The sequence below is a fragment of the Podarcis tiliguerta genome, assembly GCF_965153285.1.
Source record: "Podarcis tiliguerta genome assembly, chromosome: 2".
NCBI lineage: Eukaryota > Metazoa > Chordata > Lepidosauria > Squamata > Lacertidae > Podarcis > Podarcis tiliguerta.
The window spans coordinates 29,830,730-29,852,865 of NC_139535.1; the positions used below are offsets into that span (position 1 = coordinate 29,830,730).

Genomic DNA, 22,136 nt, shown 5'->3' on the forward strand with positions numbered 1-22,136 from the left:
AATATAAAACCTCCAAAGATGATTATTTTTGTCTCACTCAAGTGCATTTTTTTAAATGTATATATCTTTAGGAGACCAAAGGACCAGAAGCATTCTGCAGCCCCGCTCTCATCTCCACAGTGGATGCATCTTGCGGTTGTAGCATGTGGCGACCGGCTGGAAGAAACTCTGGTCATGCTGAAATCAGCAGTTCTCTTTAGCTACAGGAAACTCAAATTTCACATCTTTGCTGAGGATTCCCTGAAACCTGAATTTGAGAGGAAAGTGAGTCCCCTGCACTATTTTCTTTCTTTCTTTCTTTCTTTCTTTCTTTCTTTCTTTCTTTCTTTCTTTCTTTCTTTTTAAAGAAACACCAACCAAATCTAGATCTTTGATTATAAGCTTGCAGATTCACTTGGAAATGCTCTGACAGCCACAAGTTAATGAGCGGATAAACTCTTTTCTAGTAGTAAGCCCTCAATAAAGCTCTGCCTGAGTAAGAGCTTTGTTTTAATTTGTTTGACTTTGTAGAGCAATACCATTTCCCACAAAACAGCCTCTCAGGAATTCTAATCCCCCCTCACTTTCCTCCTTGTGCTTTTCAGCTACAGGAATGGCCCCCTTCGTACACAAAGAAGTTTGAATATAATGTCTACCCAATCGCCTTTTCAGTGGGAAATGCTCAGGAATGGAAAAAATTATTCAAGCCATGCGCTGCCCAGCGGCTCTTTCTCCCGGTAAGGCACTTGGGCGAAGGCCACAACCCTAGCCCCACTTACCTAGGAGTAAGCCACGTCAAATTCAGTGGGGCATTCTTCTGAGTAGATGTGCTGAGGACTGCAACCTGAGGTAGCTGAACCCAAGAAACTGCATTGGCCTTAGAAATGTTGAGACCTCCCTCGTGCACAAATTGAAACGGTCTGTTTGCTTGCGGACCTGTCAAACAGCTCCTCCAGCAAGGTGCCAGTCTCAGTGATGTTTTGTTTCGTTTTATGTTGAGGAGCACTTAAAAAGCCCCCCTTCTTAAGGCCCTGGCAGGTGAGGGTTTTGCTCGACAGGAGTGACCGGTGCTTCCTTCCCAGTTAATGCTCATTTGTGTTCAGTGTTCAGGTTTTTAACATCATGGCCCTAACACTCACCTGCTATTTACTGGTGCATGCAGAGAAGCAGACAGCAGGCAAGATTGAGGTGCTTTCAGTTGTAGCAGAGTTGGGTCGTAGAGGCTGACAAGCAAGCTGGCAGTAGCCAAAAGACCACCTCCTTCCCATAAGACCCCCTCAGGTGCTAAGGTTGACAGAATGGAGCACTCTTGGTTCCATTCACCCTCAGAAGCACCTCATTACTCTAGCATTTGACACACAAGAAGTATACGGTACAATCGCATCTTACACTTGCAAGGGTTCCATATATGTGCAAACTCAAGAAAACCCAGGGGATTCTGGAGCTGGTTTCAGGTCCCTGGGGATGCTCTTGCAAGATCTCACAGAACCATCTGAGATCTTGTGGGAGCATCCCAAACTTGGCATGCTGAGAGGGCCTTTCTTGCCAAGCAAGGTGGAGAGCCTAAAAGCTCCTTTTTTCCTACGCTGAGTTTTTCTGGAGCAAAAAGAGCTTTTAATCTCTCCGCCTTGCTTGCATTTAATTTGCAGTTTTTTTCAGTCAGCGCCCCTCAACCGCTGTTGAAATTGTGCGAGCTAAATGTGCATAAGGCATGATCGCACTGTCTTTTTGGGAGCCACCCTGTTTTTTTTGTGATTGAATTTTTAATTGCAAGTTTCGAAACTGCATTATAAATTATGGAAACCTGCCCTGGTCCCTTAGGGCAAAATAGTTGTAACAATAGCTAGTCTGTAACAGTGCTCGTCTGATGTAAAGATCTGGGACCACACATCACAGGAGCCGGAGCCAAGACTTAAGGCTAAGTGGCAGGGCCTAGGCCAGAGAGCACGTAACCCAGGCTGTTCTTTCCTCCAGCACTGATCTAAAACCTACTGTGATCTGAAACACTCTGTTGTTGAACAGAGCGCTGCTGTGCTTCTGAGGCCATGCACTCCAACAAGATTGGCATGACCCCTGCTGTCTCTGGGATTGATGCGCGGCGAATATTTGACACCTAGAAAAATGTTGTACAGTGTGCTCGGAGTATGTATTTAGAAGCTTCCAGTTGGAGCAGAGGTTTCTGTCTTCTTCCTCTCTTTAATCCAGCTGAGACGGCTTCTTAGCCCCATGTGCACACATCAAGGCAAAACAAAAAGATGAGTAAAGGCGAAACAGCATTCTTTTAATCTGGCCAGTTCTGTTGTTGCTGCTTGCTACACTTATGTGGACTTGCCTTGCCCAGCTTTGGTCTTCTGCGGGCCTTCTTTAAAAAGGGGGGGGGGGTATGGAAAACAGATGCTCCACCACTGAGCTACAACTCTTCCCCACAACCTTAAGTTTAACCTAAAACTATTGGATAAAGGTGCCGACTCTGGAGTTGCGACACTCATCTCGCTTTATTGGCCAAGGGAGCCAGGGTACAGCTTCCGGGTCATGTGGCCAGCATGACTAAGCCGCATCTGGCAAACCAGAGCAGTGCACGGAAATGGCGTTTACCTTCCTGCCAGAGTGGTACCTATTTATCTGCTTGCACTTTGACGTGCTTTCGAACTGCTAGGTTGGCAGCAGCAGGGACCGAGCAACAGGAGCTCACTCCGTCACGGGGATTTGAACCGCCAACCTTCTGATTGGCAAGTCCTAGGCTGTGTGCTTTAACCCACAGCCCCACCCATGTCCCTTTTAAAAACTATTGTGACAAACCTGCAAATTCTGTACCTTCCTAGCAGGCAGATGCTCCAACTTCTCATTAGGCATAGCAAGCACGCAGCAGCAGTAGCAGTTTTACATATGATGCCTGCCCAAGCATACAGAGAACATCATGAAGTTATTAACTAACTTCCTCACTGCAAAACCTGGAACTGGAGCCTTATCAACAAACACCCACCTGGGATGAATTGTAGACAGCGCCGGTCATTCCCAGGATATATCTCAAGAGAACAAGCTGGCTCATATGTACTATAGAGAGCGAAAAGGTCCCAGAACGTTGGCATTCCGCAACCAGAGATGTTTTCTTCGAAGAACCGCGGCATCAAATTACAGTTTCAGCCCATCTCCTTGCTTCTTGCTGCTTGTTTCAAGGAACGGTTCCTTCGTTTTGAAATAATAGTGTTAGTTGCCAGTCAATAAAAAGCACAGTTTGTTTCTCTCCCCTCCACCATCCCTCCAGTATACTGTAATAAGTACTATGTGTTTTCTGACAGACATAATATGTTATTTTCTCACAACATAGCCCTTATTTTGGAGCTCTTTGAGTGGCAACCCTATCACCAGCCCATAGCTATCATATGTAAAGATGGGAGTGAATTTTGGTCATGCCTGCCTTTTAAGCAACAAATAGTTCTCTGTCACAGATTGGTTGCCAGTGCATGGACTTAAAAGGGGGGGGGGGTGTTCTCTGCTTATAGCAGCTTTGTGACAGGGGAAGTACGCTGTCTTCTGCAGCACTGCAACGGGGAAAGTCACAGCTACTAACCCTCTCCCATCATAAATCTGCTAAAGGCATATAAGAGCTTACCCTCCGACCAGGAGCCAGAAACCAGTGCCATGGGGTTGTTTTAATTTTAGCAAAACCTAATGATCTCAGAGTTCTTAGCTCTTGCTTGGCCAAATCTTTGATTAACTGGATCTCATCCAAGGAAGAGTTTGGCCATTCTAGGAGGGGTTTGCCTTAATAAACCCATGCTCAAACACCTGTCCCTAAATTGCCTAGCCTTAAAGTTCATCCAACGATATTTGACTAGTCTCAGATGTTGGTGCGTTTAAAACGGGGCGGGGAATGGTGATACTGGAGAGGCCACAATAAATGGCAGTCGTGACTTTGCTAGAAGTTTTCTAGATTCTGCTGCAACAATACGTATGTGTTGGAGAGACTGGGAAAGAATCTGTGCAAAATAATGAGGGTGTGGGGAAAGCTGTGAAAGAAGCGCAATTTGTGTTCAGAATTGTGCCGCAGAAGTGACACCATTGTCATAAGTGGAGTAAAGCACATTGTCTTAATTGCAGCTTTTCTGTAGAAGTGTCTGCTGTACAGAACACTAACTTACTCTACCAGTTGTGGAGCATGTGCCGCAGATCAAAAACAAAGCCAAAGATAAAGCAAAGTTTTTTTTAAAAAAACCAAAAATGCCTCTCCATATCCATTAAATAGGCTGGAATATTTTCTCCAGAATGGGTTGTCTAAATTATTTATTGATGCATTCCGATAGTCTGTATCAGGGATGTCCAACCAGTAGATCGCGATCTACCGTTTGATCCCTGGCAAAACCTGGTAGATCTCTGGATCCTTATCGTGTACAAAAAGTTATGGAGAAAAGCTTAAAAACACTGTGCAGTCTTCCCCCCCAAAAAACTCAATAACCCTGGGCAATCCACCTGCCCTACGCACACTCCTCCTCCCTCCAATGACAATGGGTAGGCCACTGCCAGTTTTTTTATACTGGGAGTAGATTGCAGTCTCTTGGGCGTTGGACATGCCTGGTCTGTATCTTCCAATAAAACAGATATTAATTTTATTTAAGAGCCAAAGTACCGATTACTTATTTTTGTTTATTCCCACCCTTTTCTCCCTGCCCTGCCCCCACTTTCATGCTTGGAAGCTTTGGGCAATAATATCTTGAGCACCTAATTGCAGAAGTGGAAAATGCACTTATTAAATTCAAAATTCAAATACTGAGACCTCAAGGGTAATCTAATGACAGTCAAGGCTTTTCCTCTGCTGAATATGTCCCACGAGTGTCTTTTTAGCAAAGTAAATGTGGCCACGCACTTTGAGGCATGCCATTTTTATGCCAATTTAAAAGCGCACGGGTTTGTTATGTGTCGCATTCTCTTCTTCCAAGGTGATGTACATGGTACATCCACTCTCCCTGTTGCAGGTCTGGGGAAGAGTGGGAGACTTCCCCAACACCGCCATGTGCACTGCACAGAGTGGGAATTTCAACCACGGTTTCTTCCCACACCTGAGCCATTCTGCTGGCCATCGAATAAAAGAGTTTTGTGGGAAAGAAGGCAAACAAAGGGAGGGGTTTTCTGCATCATTAGGAGAGAAGGAAAGTAAAATGGGAAAGAGACACTCCACTGCTTTTGAAGAAATATTGAAACCTCCCCACACAAGTTTTTTTTTTTAATAATGCAATTACTGAAATTATGAATGGATACGTACAGAACCAAGTGTCCACAAGAGGGCGCACTGTGAACAAGAATCAACAGCCTGATTGTTACTATCCCTTTCGAGATATCCAGGTAACTCGTGCATCAATCTTATCTCATTTCCAGCACTTCAAACGTTACTTTGAAAAGCCACTGGCCACTGCCAGTCAGAGTAGACAGAGCTGCGTAGATGGACCAGAGTTCTGAATATGTTCAAATAATTATTTTATTTTTATTTTTATTTTTTTGCTAATTCTACATTCAGACCACACTGTGGATTCTGGCCGTTTAGCAAGGTTCTTTTTTTTTTGGAGTAATTCATGTGATCAGGCAGGCAGTGGCAATTATCAGAAGGCAGCCTGAAAGCATGAAAATCTTTATCACAAATGTGCCTCTCCACAGGGTGGTCTTTCCCTTGCCTGAAATGAGGACCACCATTTAAAAACCCACTGTGCAGCCAAGCTGTTACCTGGTTATATGAGTTGGCCCCATCGTCTGTCAGTACAAACTTAAACTAGTCTTGTCCTTTTAGCAAATTTTTAAAAACGTGTTTTGTTGTTTATATTGATTTTGTTGCTATGAAGCTTCATGATGTGAGATTTACTTTTATTATTTCTTGTTAGTTATTTTTAAAACCAAACTATAAGAAATGCTTCAAATGAAAATCAAGAAACGTTCCCTGTGGCAAACCCCTCATTCCACCATCTTCTCATGCTCCCTAATTCTCTTGAGCACCAGAACATAGTAGTTGGCTCACTACATCCAGCTGACCCTGAGGAGCTTATTAATATTGAATGTCTCTATACCGAGCAGGAATTTGGATCAAAATGGTATGTTCTTTTGTGTCTTGCATGTATACACAGAGTGAATGAGTTCTTGGCCTGTAATCTGTCTTCTGGCCTTCCTGACTTTGATGCCTGTTTGTTTTTCCCTACACCCATTACCTTCCAACCCCAAAGACGATTTTAAAAGACGTAGATTCCCTTCTGTATGTGGACACAGATGTCCTATTTTTGCGACCCATTGATGACATCTGGGGCTTCCTGGGAGCATTCAATTCCACGCAGCTGGCCGCCATGGCTCCAGAACACGAAATACCAAAGATTGGGTGGTACAGTCGGTTTGCTCGCCACCCATATTACGGAGTGACTGGGGTAAATTCTGGAGTCATGCTGATGAATTTAACCCGTATTAGGAATGCCCAGTTCAAGGTAAGAATGGCTTTTGATTTGTTTGTTTTGTTTCAGAAACACTTTTCTCTCCCACATCAACTGGGGATTGTGTTATGTACTGAAGTTCTCACCCTGGGCCAGCAGGGGGATACTGTAGATAGTTATGCAAATAAGGGATCGAAAGTGACGTTCAGTGATTGGATAGTTTTAGAAAATGGTTACTGTTACGTTGTACTGGAGCTCTATATAAGCAGGCTGACTGAACCCTTCAGTTCAGTTCAGTTCTGTTCTGGCCTGTGAATAAACAAGAGCTGTTTGAAGAATCGCTGTGTCGTCTGATATGTTCACCCACTACTTAACAGATTGGTTTCCACTCCTGCGTGTATAAAACTTCCTCACGGTTTTAGACAAATGATTTCCCACTGACTGAAAAACCGGCTTGGATTGTTGTTTTCCAAGGAATGCGCTTTGACTGACAGAATCAGTCCACTGGCTTCTCAAATTGGCCCAGAGTAGCATACCCAAATGATAGTTAACTTGAGAGGCTTGTCACTGTAGGTCTTCAAATGCTGTCACACTGAAGACATCACTGGTGCGCCTTTGTCACTACTGCTGGTGCATTTCACATCTTCCTGCCCGCTGGATTAAGAATGGGCACTATCCAATTAAATTGTTGCATGTGTGGTGATTTCTGAGTGTGCCACAGAACTTCCCCTCCCTCTGCTCCCTTCTGCACCTCACCCTCCAAATCTAATCTAGGGTTCCCCAAACCTCTGGGGCAGCTTGGGGCATGGTGCAGTGGGAGAGGGAGGAAGTCACGGTCTTTGAAGTCGTTCCATGTGTGCAATGACTTAGTTGCATACAACTCTGCATATTCTTCAGGCAATGTTCCTACCATCATCTCAGAGGACTTCAGGGTTCATCCATGGATGCAAACCGTCCCCCAAAAGATTGCAGAACCCTCAGATGTGACCTTAGTACTGGGGATCATAGGAACCTGCCTTATACCAGGTCAAGCTGTTTATCCATCAGGATCAACCAGGGAACATACTGTTGGGATACTGCCAGGGAGACATAGTCCATCTTGACTCCACGTCGTCTCCGGACGCCCATCGATCTCCCACAGACAAGCAGTATCAGCAGTTAGCGACAGGAGCTCTAGAAATAGCTTTCCACATTCTAGAGCCGATGCACGCTCTTATCAGCAGATATGCACACAGCGAAAGATGCAGTCAGGAGAGCATTATATAGAAGTTTATTCAGCGTTGGTCAAAACAAAGAAAACCATGACTGCCTGCTTGAGAGAGTTCCGGCAGAGAGAGAGAAACGAAAGCAAAGACACAACATAAACATCCTGTGAAAACAGGAAATACGCAGAAACGAAAGCAAAGACACAACATAAACATCCTGTGAAAACAGGAAATACGCAGACTCAAAGCCTGCTCCCTTTTAAGGTGGAACGGAAATATCCTAACACATACTCCTTTGGAAAAGTGGTGGACTCTCCTTCCTTGGAGGTTTTAAAGCAGAGGTTGGGTGGCCATCTGTCATAGCAGCTTTAGCTGAGATTCCTGCATTTAGGGAGGCTTTTAATGTTTTATTTATTGTGGTATTTTAATATTTTGATGGAAGCCGCCCAGAGTGGCTGGGTAAGCCCAGCCAGATGGGCGGGGTATAAATAAATTAATTATTCTTATTCTTATTCTTATTATTGACTAGATGACCCTCCCAACTTTACACTTCTAAATCCAGTATTTGCTCAGACTGGCAGTGACCTTTCATAACACCCCTTATTCAGTTCTTTCAACTGGAGATGCGAGATTAAATCTAGCCCTTCATGAAAAGTACATGTTTTGCCACTGAGCTATGGCATCTTCCTGTAAAATGATTAAAGCTACATTAAAATAGCAGAGCTGCTCTGGAGGCTTTTTCCAGGACCCAGTAGGGACCACCTGCTGAGCCTCTCTGGCTTTGAGCCAACTTTCTTCTCTATGAAATGGTAAATGCAAATGTTGACATAATAAGAGTAAGCAAGTGTATTGTGTTCAAGCTCTGTTGCTTCATGTTTTCTTTAATTGCATGCATGCAAATCATGATACCACTTGGGGCACAGAAAAAGGAGGTTCGAATCCACGCTTCTGAGCGCTTTTGGATTTGATGGCCTTTCAGGGTCAGCCAAATGAATGGTCAGTCGAGGATATGGAATCACATTATCTGAAGGGAGAGCTTGCATGCTGGCAGTCTACACGGTTCCCCTTCGCTGGCTCCCTGTTCCAGCTTGAAGGGCAATTCTTCCTTTCTGTGCTGTTTGGTTCCAGGAACAGTGAGAAAGGTTGCTGCTCAGCGCTGCTACGCCTTCCTCCTGCTGTGATTTCTGCTGGTTTCCACTTTTCTTTCTTTATTGTTTATTCCTGCCTTTCAGAACAGCATGATACCGACAGGCTTGACATGGGAGGAGATGTTGTACCCTTTATACCAAAAGTACAAAAACTACATAACATGGGGAGACCAGGACTTGCTCAACATCATTTTTTACTTTAATCCAGGTACACGGTGCACAGACTCTATATTATAGACATGTGTAGATTATTATTATTATTATTATTATTATTATTATGTCTCGTTGGAATATGTGACAGGGTGGTGTGTATAGACTCTGCCTCATTGGCCTGTGCTGCCAATCCTGTGGATGAGAACAGATTGTGATTGTTTTATTGATGGAAAGTGATAGACAATCACTTGCATTAAATAATTAAATTAATTTATTAAATAAATAAATCCCCCTCACCCACTTCATGCTGTGAGCTGTGAGCTGTTGCATGGCTCAAGCCCAAAGGCAAAATATTGCCATGGTACTATAGAGAAAGGAAGGGCCCTGGAATGACCATCTTGCTGTGTGAGTAGGGCCAGGAAGTGATCTACCCCCTTTTTGGGGGGTCAGGTCAAAATTATTGAGCTTTTTTCAGGAAGGCCCATTTTTTAGGGGTTCAGGTCAAAGTTGTAGGGCTTTTTTTAGGGGGGAGGAAAGCCCCGTCTTTTGGGGGTGCAGGGCAAAAATGTTGAGCTTTTTTAGGGGAGCCAAACTTCTTGAGCTGCTTTGGGGGGAGCCAGTGATCTACCAGAGACATCCAGTGATCACGACCTACCTGTTGGACATGCCAGGAATAGCAGACACATGATTCGTTTCCAGATTGTGTAGCTTTCCTTATTTCAGAATTTCTGGTAACATTTTGAAGGTTTTGTGTGTTTTGCCAATTTCTAGATGTTGATTAGTAATTGTTGTCATTCTCCCCCCCCCCTCCTTCTTTGCTCAAATTGGGCTTTCTAGAGTGTCTCTATCTGTTTCCTTGCCAATGGAACTATCGACCAGATCATTGCATGTATGGCAGTAACTGTAAAGGAGCAGAGGAAGAAGGCGTTTCTATTCTGCATGGGAACAGAGGTGTCTACCACGATGACAAACAGCCTACTTTCAAAGCACTCTATGAAGTGATACGTGATGTAAGTGTTGCCCCGCCCAGGGAGACAGTCTCATGCCATGTTCTCACATGTGATCCCCTGCTCAGGTTCTGTTCTCCACCTCACCCCCACCAGTAGTTCGAAAGACCCCTTATTTATCTAAGTGGAATAGTTGTGTAACTTCCCCAAATGTAGATCATGTTTCTGTTCCACCTAGGTTATGGCCTGTATAGATTGCTCATTCATTTTTTCTAAATTTCCTTCTAGCCATTTCATTCATTTCCTTCTAGCATATAATATTACCAGCTTACCACTGCATTGTACCACAGCGTGTCTTGACAGTCAAACTCCCTGCCTCCACGTTAAAATTTATAGGAAAAACTCAGCAAAGCAATGATTATCACTTGTCTGTCTTTTAATCCTTTTTCTTTAATTCTTTTTCTTTTGTTCTTTAGTTTCCCTTTGAAGACAATTTCTTCCAATCAATGTACTACCCTCTCCAGTCAAAATTTCTTGATACTGTACACACTTTATGTGGGCGAATTCCTCAGGTTTTTCTGAAACAAATCGAAAGAACCATGAAGAAAGTCTACGAAAGCCGGGTGATCGTTAATGTTGGAGCCAACTTCAGATTATAAGCGCAGCAATATATTTTAATACAGTTTTCATATTCTTATCCAGTCCTCCTAAGGGACATTAGGCTATTTTAGGCTGCAATCCTATACACACTTCCCTGGGAGCAAGTCCAACCTAACTCAGTGGGGCTTACTTCAGAGTTGGCATGTATAGGCCTGTGCTGTCACACAGTTTGCAGCTTGAGCAAAAGTGCTAGTTGGGGTGTTCGTTTATTGGCTTGGTTTTAATGGTGTACACATACAGTTCACGAGGTTGATGATAATGAGAGTGGACATGGGTGAAAGTCTAGGAATTTCACTGGAAGATGTCGGGATTTTTCTGCAATCGATTGCTAAAGCACCGAGTCTGGACGTGTCCCATTTCATAATATAAAACTAAATGTTAATGTTTATGAGGTAAAAAAAAATTTAAATTTCAGCTGCCCAGGAAAATGAATGCCTTGAAGTAGATAGAGACAGATATTGGGTGAACCCTGAATTTCTGTGAGAAGGTCACTTTCTTCTTCAAAGTCATTACTTTTACTTGAAAGAAATTCTGTTGACTACGTTTACAGGTATCACTTAAGTTTTACAGTGGCAGAGGAAGGAAATGCATTAACTTTTCCTCATGTAATGAACTCGTTGCTCTTATCTCTTTACTTCCTAAGATGTGTGGGGAACCTTTGGCCTTGCGGATGTTGCTGAACCACAACTCCCATCATCCCTGACCATTGGCCATGCTTGCTGGGGCTGAAGGGAGTTTTGGTTCAGGAAGATCTGGAGAGCCAAAGGTTCCCCATGCTTGTCCTAGATCTTATCAGTATTTTGGACCTTGATACTTCCCTCACAAACATCTTTCCTCCATTGTGGTTACCAAAGCTAGTGTAGGAAGTACCCATGAAATGCTAAAGTTTGTTAAGTTAACAGACTAGCACCAGAGCCAGCTACAGGGAAACAGTTTTGCGGCAATAACCATACCATAACAACAGTCTATCAACTGAGCATTAATTAGGATCAGTGTGTAGGCTGCTTCCTTTGAACCAAACATGAAACTGAGGGAAATTCATCCTGGCTGTACGTTTACATTGCACTGTTACATTTGAGACAGAGCTATCTATCTTCTCTACAGCAACAGGGGAACTTGCTGCTGCAGAAGTGCACTTGGTAGATTGTAGTTAGAGGTCACAAGCCACTTGGAACATCTTCTCTGCAAGCCCCAATGGGTGAATTGAAGATGCATAAAACCCTTGCTCAACTCCTGTGCATTTGAAATTCAGTGTGGCTGTATAAGGGGCAGTTTATGAACTGTACAAAAATTAGGGGTGGAGTGGGAGAGATGTTAGGTTAGTAACAGATCTTGAAACAGGCTGATGGTTTTGCCTTTGGGGTTTTTTAAAGTAAGCTGTAAGTAGATTTCATACTTGTCTAGGCCTGAGGACTTGGATCTGTTTTTCTGCTGCTAATAGCAAATGCCTACTAATTGCTATGGCACCAAGTTTAGAGAGCCAAGACCACCTGCTTGTGGTTGCTTTTGCATGCCCAAGACCCCACTCCCCCAGAGACACATTTGTCCTCAAAAGTATATTATGGGTACTGTATAAATATATAGTGTCTCATTGATTTTGAATACAAGCAGTCTTCCATGCACAGAAAACTGTTAATGACTTCTGCTACACAAAATAAATAAGGAGCTGCTCCACCGTTCTTTCTTGCACACAGGGGATCCTGTGTAGGAAGTTCCTGTGTGTGGGTAACAAATGAGAACAAATGGTAGAATAAAAAGGCAGTAGAATAGATTCATCTATACAAAGTGTTGTCCATGTGGAAGTTGCTGCAGTGGCACAGTGCAGTACAGCTAGTCAGTCGGCATTGCCGCCCTGCCTATGCACATCTCAAGGCTCATTCAGACCTGGAGAAGGTGAGCAAGCCATTTTCAGGGTCACATATATGCAGCCATTTTGTTTAAAGCATCACCGGCATTGGTAAGTCTCTGGCTCAACCACCTGCACTAGCCGATGCAAACTTCAATGGTGCAAAGAGGAGCATTTCTATGACTACAGCACCAACAGTGGTAAATGAATGGACAGTGTTGATATTGCAGTATACGACACTGTTATAATAAGTAGCAGTGTTGTTCCAGCACCATCTCTTATCATTTCATAGTATTTATTGCCTCCCATGGGAGAAATAATAACTTACTTTCTCTCTCTGCCAGTGTTTACACCACTAATGAGAATAGCAGGCACTGTTGGTGCTATTTCCTTGCCACATGTAGGTAAGATTGTATATAAAGGACCAAATGGGAAGTCTGATTAGCTAGTTGTTAAGGTGACATGGGACTCTGGTCATGATGCAACACGGAGTTAAGTGTTCCTACATTCATTAATCTCGATGGGCTTCAGCACGCTTATGTCTGTGACAGATTGTGCCTCACCTTCTTGGCAACAGGTGAATACAGCTGTACCTATGAAGCAGAAGTGAAGGCTTGCAGTGCAATAACAGCCCCATTTCTGAGTGAAAACGCAGAATGCTGTCTTTGACAGAAATGGGATTGTACTGTTCCACCTGTAGAATTTGAAGAACTGACAGAATGTCTGCCGTAATTCTCCCCTCAGCCACCCCCATGCATACTCTGTGCCACCCCCAAACCTTCTCCTGAAGGTTGAAGAGCCCTTCAGAACAGATTTAGGTAGACGATGTTCCGTCATGCAATGAAAAATCCTTCCAGTGATGGAACGTTCACCATAGCGCTACATTGAATACAACCTCAGGTTACTACGCAGGTGTCTTTTAGAGATGTCCGATGTAGCGTATGGTTTCAGAACAAATTCTGATTATGTGCAGTTTCTTTGTGAAAGGGGTTCCTGTCACCCTACGTATCTTTTAAGATTTCTGTGTGACACCTGAGAGCATGTCCATGTTTCAAGCTCTGAAAAGACCTTCAGTGTGTTCTGAAAATTCTGAAGCCTGCCATGTTTCAGGTAAAATGGTCTACAACACAGAGGGAGAAGTGTAGTGCAAGTAACTGCTACATACACAAACCTAGCATTTGATTCAGGCCAGTCTGACAAATGTGTGTGGTAATCTGATCTCGGACTCTGGAGAGGAGGACAGGTATGAAACTTCTGCTGAAATTTGGTAACGAATGCTGGTCATAGGCCTTCTGCTTTCAGAGTCAAACGTTTAAATCCTTTTCGTGTATTCAAATATCGAGTTCCCATTTCATGATTATGGTAAAGTAAAAGGGGTAGGTTACGTAATGAAGGAAGCAAAGGGCTTGAGTTGGGTGTGGAACAGGGATGGGTGTGACCCTCCAGAAACCGTTGGACTACAACTCCCATTAACCCTGACCATTGATAATGCTGGCTGGGGCTGATAGGAGTTGGAGCCACCAATATCTGGCTGGCAACAAGTCCCCTGCCCCTGTTGCAGAAGAAAGCATTCTCACTCCTGGTGCTTGATAGATTTTCAGAAGCTGCAAAGTTGTTTTGTATTTTTTTCGTTTTTGTTTTTTACAAGGAAGCATATTTTCTCCAATGTCTGCCTTTGGTATATGAAGGATTTGGTTTAACATTAAAAACCATGCTGCACAATATTAATGAAATTATGCAAAAGAAATTGTTTTCCATATGCATTTTATTTGGGTTGGGAGGGTGTAGCCGCTAAAGTTCTTAAGGAGTTTTTTATATATATATTAAAAAAACTATTATATAAATGTTTACTTTTCCGCATAGTAATTTATACTTTGCTGCAATTTATGGCACTATATCACATTTCCGTTTTTAACAATAGTTTGTTTTTGAAAAACTTTTATTAACATTATGCCATACTCATTGCTGATTTCTTTGAAAAGTGCTTCACTTATTATAAAATACTGGACATATACAGTTGTACCTTAGTTCTCGAATGGAATCCATTCCAGCGACTTCCGAAAACGTTCAAAAACTAGGTACGGCATCTGATTGGCTGTAGGAGCTTCCTGCACTCAATTGGAAGCTGCGTCGGGCGTTCAGCTACCGGAAAACGTTTGCAAACCGGAACACTTCTGGGTTTGCGGTGTTTGGGAGCCAAAATGTTCAGGTCACAAGGCGTTAGAGAACCAAGGTACAACTGTATAAACCTCTTCCTCATCCCCATGTAGTATTGCTATATTCTGAACTAGAATAATATTGCCAGAAGCGTGTTTTCCACCTATTGTGATTTAGAAGGAGGAGGTGTTATCAGAATGCTTACTAAACCAATCCAGAAAAGGTCACAGTTTTAAAATATTTGCAGCAAATGCATGCATCTATTCCAACCTTGTTGCGGATGGGCTTGTGATGAAGCCAGTCTGATTGATTCACCTACCTAGCCATGAGCCATTCATGATATGATGAGTTCACTGTGCATTAAATGCAGTCAGTGAGTGAGCAGCAAAATGCTAAGTGCTCAGCAGTGAGCACATATTTTATGTGCAGAATATCTCACGATCAACTCCCCGCATCTTAAGCTAAAAGGATCACAGGTGACGCCTTGAAGAACTGTCAGTCAGAATAGGTGGCACGAGGCTAGACAGATCAATAGCCTTACTTTACACATTCACACTGCACACCTCCAGGTGAAAAAAACGACAAACCAGTATGTTAGCATGTGGCGCAAACAATATAATATAGCCTTGCACTCTTTAAATATTACCTATGGAAATAATTGAACATACAACCCTAAGCATCCTTATGTATGCAGATTTAATTAAGTTGGAGCCACTGTCCAGTCTTGGGCAGAGTTAGGCGTGGTTCTTGCTTTCAAGCTTAGATGTGCCTAATTGTGCTGTCAAGCTGCAAATATGCTTATGATTTCAGCAACTGCCCAAACCTTATTTCAAAGGGTTTGGCCATTCAAGCTCAAGAGATCCTGTCGAGGGCAAAAGAAGCTATTTAGCATTAAGCTAGTTCATAACTAGCTACCTTGATCTGGGTGGCATTCCTCCAGTTGCTAGACTCTATGACCTCGCTGGATTCCAAACCCCCAAGTACGAGTTGATGGAGGTTTGCCAAGCAAAAACTGCTGCCTTCCCATTTTCCCTGGTGTAAAACACAGCACCTTAATAACTGTGCCGCCTCAACACTTTACATAAAAATAACCCCTACAGTCCATAGGTAATATGCTTAGGAATTGGGAAGTCCAGTCATGAAGTCTAGCATAAACTTTGTAAGCACAAATTATTTGAAATAATTTACTCAAGAATAGTAGTTGAGCAGAACTGAAATATTCAAGGTGTTTTTTAAAAAATTCTGCCAAGGTTGATCAATCCAATAGAACCCTGGTCTTATGTAGCGATATGATTGCATGTGGAAAAACGATACAGATTTCAGTGGAAAGCAAAAAATGCTAATTGCTTTGTGTATGTATAGTTGCATAAGGTATGTCTATAAGGAATTGCAATCAGTGTCATGCTACTTGAGTGTCTTGTATATTTGTATTTGACAAGTGCACCAAATTTTTATATCTCCTAAGGAGATGATTACAGTGCATTTCTAAGTCATATGCAATTTTAGGCTTACCGTGTAATTAAATGAACTTTTGAGCAAACCTCATATTTGAATAGCCTCTTTTTTCCCCTAGGAAAGAAAATTAAGTCTTCCAATAATCAGGCTGCCTATGTGTATGCAAACATAAAATTGTCCTATCCAGATACTCCCTTTTAAAATGGGACCTAATTCTTGATTTTAGTCGTTACCTGAAATATAAGACATGAAAGTGTTTTGTTGTTTTGTTTTTGTTTTTTTATAAATTTTTTTATTGCGTTTCTTTCCATAATTTTATAGGTTTATAAACAAATAAAGTAGTTACAAGAAACAAATTTTCTCTTTTTTAACAACAAAAACAAAATAAAACTTGGACTTCCCCACCCCTTCCGATTCTGCGTTCTTTGCATTAACAATGTCAGCATTTTGTTACCTTATTTCATACCTTGTTGTAACTTTCGAATGTTATGTATCCAAATACAATATATTATATCTCAATTTCAATACCTTTAAAATAAACATAACATATTCAATTTAAATTGTCTCCTTTTCTCTTTTGTCACTAATTTTACCATTTACTTAATCATATTCGCAGAAGCTTAACGTTTCCTAATCATGCACTTTCTTAGGATTCATACAGCTTATAATATTTTTTCAGATAATCTTTAAATTTTCCCCAGTCCTCCTCAATTGTTTCTTTATCCAAATCTCGGATTCTGCCGGTCAGTTCAGCTATCTCCATGTAGTCCATCAACTGCGTCTGCCAGTCCTCCAGCGTGGGCAAATCTTGTGTCTTCCAACTCTTTGCAATGAGTATTCTTGCTGCTGTGCTAGCGTACATAAACAAAGTTCTATCTTTCTTTGACATTTTCTGGTCCACCATGCCCAACAGGAAGGCCTCTGGTTTCTTAGGAAAGGTATACCTAAATACCTTTTTCAATTCATTATAAATCATTTCCCAGAAGGCCTTCACTTTTGGGCAGGTCCACCAGAGATGGAAGAAAGTCCCCTCTGCTTCCTTACACTTCCAACATTTGTTGTCAGACAGGTGATGCATCTTGGCTAGCCTGACTGGGGTCATGTACCACCGGTATATCATTTTCATAATGTTTTCCTTCAAGGCACTAGATGCCGTGAATTTCATTCCGGTGTTCCATAACCTTTCCCAGTCTTCAAACATAATATTATGTCCAACATCCTGTGCCCATTTTATCATAGCAGATTTAACTGTCTCATCCTGTGTGTTCCACATAAGCAGCAAGTTATACATTCTAGATAAAATCTTGGTCTTTGGTTCTAACAATTCTGTCTCTAGTTTCGATTTCCCCTCCTGGAAACCAACCTTTTTATCCATTTTAAAAACCTCTTGAATTTGAGCATAATGTAACCAATCTCGCACCTTGTTTTTTAATTTGTCCTGGCTCTGCAACTTCCAACCGTCTCCAATTTTTTCAATTAATTCCCAATATTTCGGCCAATAGGCCTCCATATTGGGTCTTTTTCGAGCTTTGGCCTCCACCGGTGATAGCCACCTCGGTGTTTTACTCTCTAATAAGTCTTTATATTTCATCCAGACTGCAAAAATCGCTTTTCTGACAATATGGCTTTTAAACAATTTGTGAACTTTAACCTTGTCATACCATAGATATGCATGCCAACCAAATGCATTATCAAAACCTTCCAGATCTAGGACGTCGGTGTTTTCTAGCAAAAACCAATCTTTCAGCCAGCAGAAGGCTGCAGCTTCATAGTACAACCTCAAATCCGGCAGGGCAAACCCCCCTCTTTCTTTTGAATCAGTTAATATTTTATACTTTATTCGGGGCTTTTTGCCCTGCCAGACAAACTTAGATATATCCTTCTGCCATTTTCCAAAACATTCCTCTCTGTCCACGATCTGTAGGGTTTGAAACAAGAATAACATTTTCGGCAATACATTCATTTTAATTGCTGCAATCCTTCCCAACAAGGAAAGTTTCAATCTTGACCAAATTTCTAAATCCTTCTTTACTTCCAACCAGCATTTTTCATAATTGTCCTTAAATAAATTCAAATTTTTGGAAGACAAATAGATCCCTAGGTATTTCACTTTCTTTACCACATTTAATTCTGTTTCTCTCTGAAACCCCTCTGTTTCTGTAAGTGTCAAATTCTTGGTCAAAACCTTGGTTTTTTGTTTGTTCAACTTAAACCCCGCCACCTGACCAAACTCAGATATAAGTTCAAGAACTCTTTTTGTACTGGATTCTGGCTCCTGCAATGTCAAAACTAGGTCATCTGCAAAAGCTTTAAGTTTATATTGTTTCACTCCGACCTCTATCCCTTGTACCAGCCGGTCCTCCCTTATCATGTTCAATAGCACCTCCAGGACTGAAATGAATAAAAGAGGGGATAGAGGGCACCCTTGTCGTGTCCCTTTTTCAATTTTGAACTCCTCCGTCACCACATTGTTCACTATTAATTTGGCCTTTTGCTCTGAATAAATTGCTCGTAACCCATTTTCAAACCCCCGCCCCACTCCCATCCCTTCCAAGTTTTTCTTCATGAACATCCAAGATATATTGTCAAATGCTTTCTCCGCATCAACAAAAATTAACACCGCCCTTGTGTTCCTGTTAGTTTGTAAAAGTTCCAAAATATCGATGATGTTTCTGGTATTCTCATATAAATGTCTACCAGGGAGAAAGCCTGCTTGGTCTTTGTGAATTACTTCAATTAAAACTTTTTTAAGTCTACTTGCCAAAATGTCTGCAAATATTTTGTAATCCACATTCAGGAGTGAGATGGGGCGGTAGTTCTTGAGTTGAGTCTTTTCAGATTCTATCTTAGGTATCAATGTGATGAACGCTTCTTTCCACGTTTCTGGTGCCCTCTTCCCATCCATGATCTGATTGCATACCTCCAACAAGGGTTGTGTTAAATAGTCTTTCAAAGTCTTGTAGTATTTGGAGGTAAGCCCATCCGGGCCTGGAGATTTGCCTAGTTGCATGTTCTGAATGGCACTTTCAATTTCCTGGGTGGTTATTGTAGAGTTCAAGATTGATCTTTTATCTTGAGTTATTTTTGGTAGTCCATTTGTCTTTAAAAAATGATCTATCTCTGATTCTTTCTGAGGCCCCTGTACATAAAGTTCTTTAAAATATCTGTGGAAGCACTTCCTAATTTCCTCTGGTTTCTGCACCGTTCTTCCTTCGATCTCTAGATTTGTAACTGTATTCAACTTTTGTCTTTTTTTCAGCTGCCAAGCTAGCAGCTTTCCACATTTATTTGCTGATTCAAAGGATCTTTGCTTCATCTGTTTTATTTTCCATTCAATCTCCTGATTAATCAATTTTGAATATTCTGCTTGATGGAATTTAATTTCTCTCAACAGATCCTTTGACTTTGGTTTAGTTCTCAATTTTTTCTCTCCTTGATGTATTTTCTCCAGTATTTTATCTTTCTTTCCATTCCAGAGCTTCTTCTTAATTGTATTCTGTTGTATCAGAAACCCCCTCATGACAGCTTTGCTTGCGTCCCAGATCGTTCTTTTTTCTACTGTAGTATTCAAATTTATCTCAAAATAGTCCTTTAATGTTTTTTGGGCCTTTTTCACAATCTCTTGATCTCTTAAAAGAGTGTCATTCATTCTCCATCTGAAGGAACCGGTTTGAGTAAGTCTGAGATCTAATTTCAGAGCGTTGTGGTCGGAGCATGTTTTTGGGCAGATTTCCACCTTTTTAGTCTTGGGTGCCAGCCCCCTGGAGGTCCAGATTTGATCGATCCTTGACCAGGACAGGTGGGCCTCAGAGAAGAAAGTTCCTTCTTTACCTAGGGGGTTCTTTGTCCTCCATATATCAATCAAATCCAGATTGTCAGTCATTTCAAAAAAAGTTTTAGGCAGTCTGCCGTCTGATGTTAGATTTTGGTTATAAGACTTATCCATATGTGTAGACACCACTCCATTCATGTCTCCCATCATTATGATGTTAGCATAGTCCAGATAGTCCAGCAGCGTCTCATGCAGCTTCTTGAAAAATTCTGATTTCCCGTCGTTTGGAGCATAAATTCCTAGTATCAATATTTTTTCTCCTTGGGTCTGGATTTCAATTGCCAGAATTCTTCCATATTCATCTTTGAATAAAAATTTAGGTATCAGGCTCTCCTTAGCATAAATCACCACTCCTCTTTTCTTTACCTTGTCTGAGGAAATAAACTCTTGGCCTAGTCTTTTGTTGACCAAAACTTTCCTATGGAGCCTGGTCACATGGGTTTCTTGTAAACAAATAATATCCAATTGTTCTTTCTTCAATATATGAAACAGTTTCCTTCTTTTCTCCGGGGAATTTCCGCCATTTATATTCCAACTGAGTAGCTGCAGAGACATCCTGAACTATTCTGTTACACCTAGAGCGGTGTATCTTCTTTTTCCTCTAATTCCGAGGGTTTAGGCGTCCCTCCGCCTGCTGGCAGAGTGGGTCCTGGTTTAAGTATAGGCCAAAGGGCTGCTGCTTCTTTTTGGAGATCTTCTCCGTGGTCGTGCTGGAACTTTTGTAGATCCTCTGGTAATCTTATTTTAACCTTCTTCTGTTTGTAAGTAAATGATAGTCCTTGTGGGAACTCCCACCTATAAGGGATTGAGTTAAGTCTCAACAACTTAGCCAATTCTGAATAGGTGGCTCTCAGATCCAATAGCTGTTTAGGAATATCTCGGTAGATTTCCACCCTTTTCTCTTGTATCTCAATTGAGTTTTTGAAGTGTAGGCCTAATATTTTGTCTCTCTCCTCTCTTGATCTCAAAGCTATTAGACAGTCTCTAGATCTATCTTTTCTTACCAATCTTCCCAGTCGAAAAGCCGATACTATTTTAAAATCACTTTCTTCTTTTAAGCCCCAGAACTTTGAAAATTCTGTTGTCAAAAATCCAATCAAATCTTCTTGTTCGATTTCTGGGACCGCCCTAAGCCTAAGATTAGTCTCCCGGTTTTTCAGTTCCACCAAAGAGAGATAGGTTTGTTGGTCCCCTATCTGTTTATGCAGAGGCTTGACTTCTGCTTTAACTTCCTCAACCTCTTTTTTAGCTGATGTTGCAATTTCAACGGCTTCCCCTGCCAATTTACGGTTCTCTTCCGTTGCTCCTTGCAATTTTTCAATTGCTTGGGTGTGTTGGGAAACCTGATCTGTCAATTTCTGGATCGAGGATGTAGCTTGGTCAATTTTTGTTGATTGGTTATCAATTTTTTGATTTAATGTTGACAATTGTTCCAAAACTTGTTTCAGTGCTGCCTCTGCTCCTCCTGATGCCATATCTTCCTCTTCAGATTTTTCAGGCTTTTCACTTTCTACTTTTTGTGTTGCAAGCACAGCAGGCACTGATAGTCTACGTCCCTGAGTTAAAGTTGTTTGCAAAAGCTGTGCCTGCTTTTTTGCTTTTTCTTTTTCCTTAGCTTCCTTAGCTTTGGCTGCTCTTGTCTTTCCTGTACCACTCATCAGTCAATGTTCAAGGTCAAATGTTGTAATCCCGTGGGAAAGACAAGTCCAAATTTATAAACAGTCTGGAGAAAGAAAGTAAGCAAAAAAACTTTTCCCAGGCCTTTGTTATCCAATGTCCTCTAGGGGGAGTGCCACCAAAAGTTAGTAAGAAGAAGGTAACTTTTCCGCCATTAAAGTTTCCGTTTTCAAAAACAATTTTAAAAGCAAGTTAGTTCCAAAACACTAAGAAAAAAGTCCTGCAGAGCACTTTAAAACGTTTAACAATGTTCCAACAAGGTGCCTGCAATTGTATCCACTCAAACTAAGTAAGCCCAAAAGTTGCACTTCAGTTACAAAAGTATCTGGAAGTTTGTAACAGTTCCGCAGTCAAGCAACTTCACCCGGCCACCCGAAGATTTGGGGTTAGAGTCTTCCCTCGCCCCATGGGGGACCGCTCCAAATCCAGTTTAAACTGTATTTTTTCTTCCTTTAAGAATAGAATTTCAAGTGTGCACGAAAGTCCCACTTTAAAGCCTTAAAGCTTCCCTGTTCACAGCGCTTTCCGCTCTTTAAACAGTCTGCTTTGATCTTATAAGCAGTGCCGGAAGACGGACTTCCTCTTTCTCGTCTCCCGGTTTCAGCCAAATTTCTTCAAGTTATTGTAACAAATCTTAAGTCCTTACTCACGGGTTTGCTGTTTCAGAGTAGTA

At 41.7% G+C, this 22,136-nt stretch overlaps 1 protein-coding gene across 2 annotated transcripts in view; it reads left to right on the top strand.

Annotated features, from left to right (window-relative positions):
• Positions 1 to 16,039, top strand: part of GXYLT2 (glucoside xylosyltransferase 2) — a 32,948-nt gene extending 16,909 nt beyond the window's left edge. The window contains exons 2-8 of one of the 2 annotated variants that reach the window (XR_014507597.1): positions 72 to 264; positions 585 to 716; positions 6,186 to 6,437; positions 8,821 to 8,944; positions 9,727 to 9,899; positions 10,313 to 13,883; positions 13,936 to 16,039. Coding sequence is in view for 1 of the 2 variants with exons in the window: in XM_083426219.1 (XP_083282345.1) it covers positions 72 to 264; positions 585 to 716; positions 6,186 to 6,437; positions 8,821 to 8,944; positions 9,727 to 9,899; positions 10,313 to 10,495 (1,057 nt within the window). In the remaining variant the exon portion in view is untranslated. Of the gene's footprint in view, positions 1 to 71; positions 265 to 584; positions 717 to 6,185; positions 6,438 to 8,820; positions 8,945 to 9,726; positions 9,900 to 10,312 lie in introns of both variants that reach the window. The other variant, XM_083426219.1, reaches the window with a different exon arrangement.
• Positions 16,040 to 22,136: the final 6,097 nt, after the last annotated feature.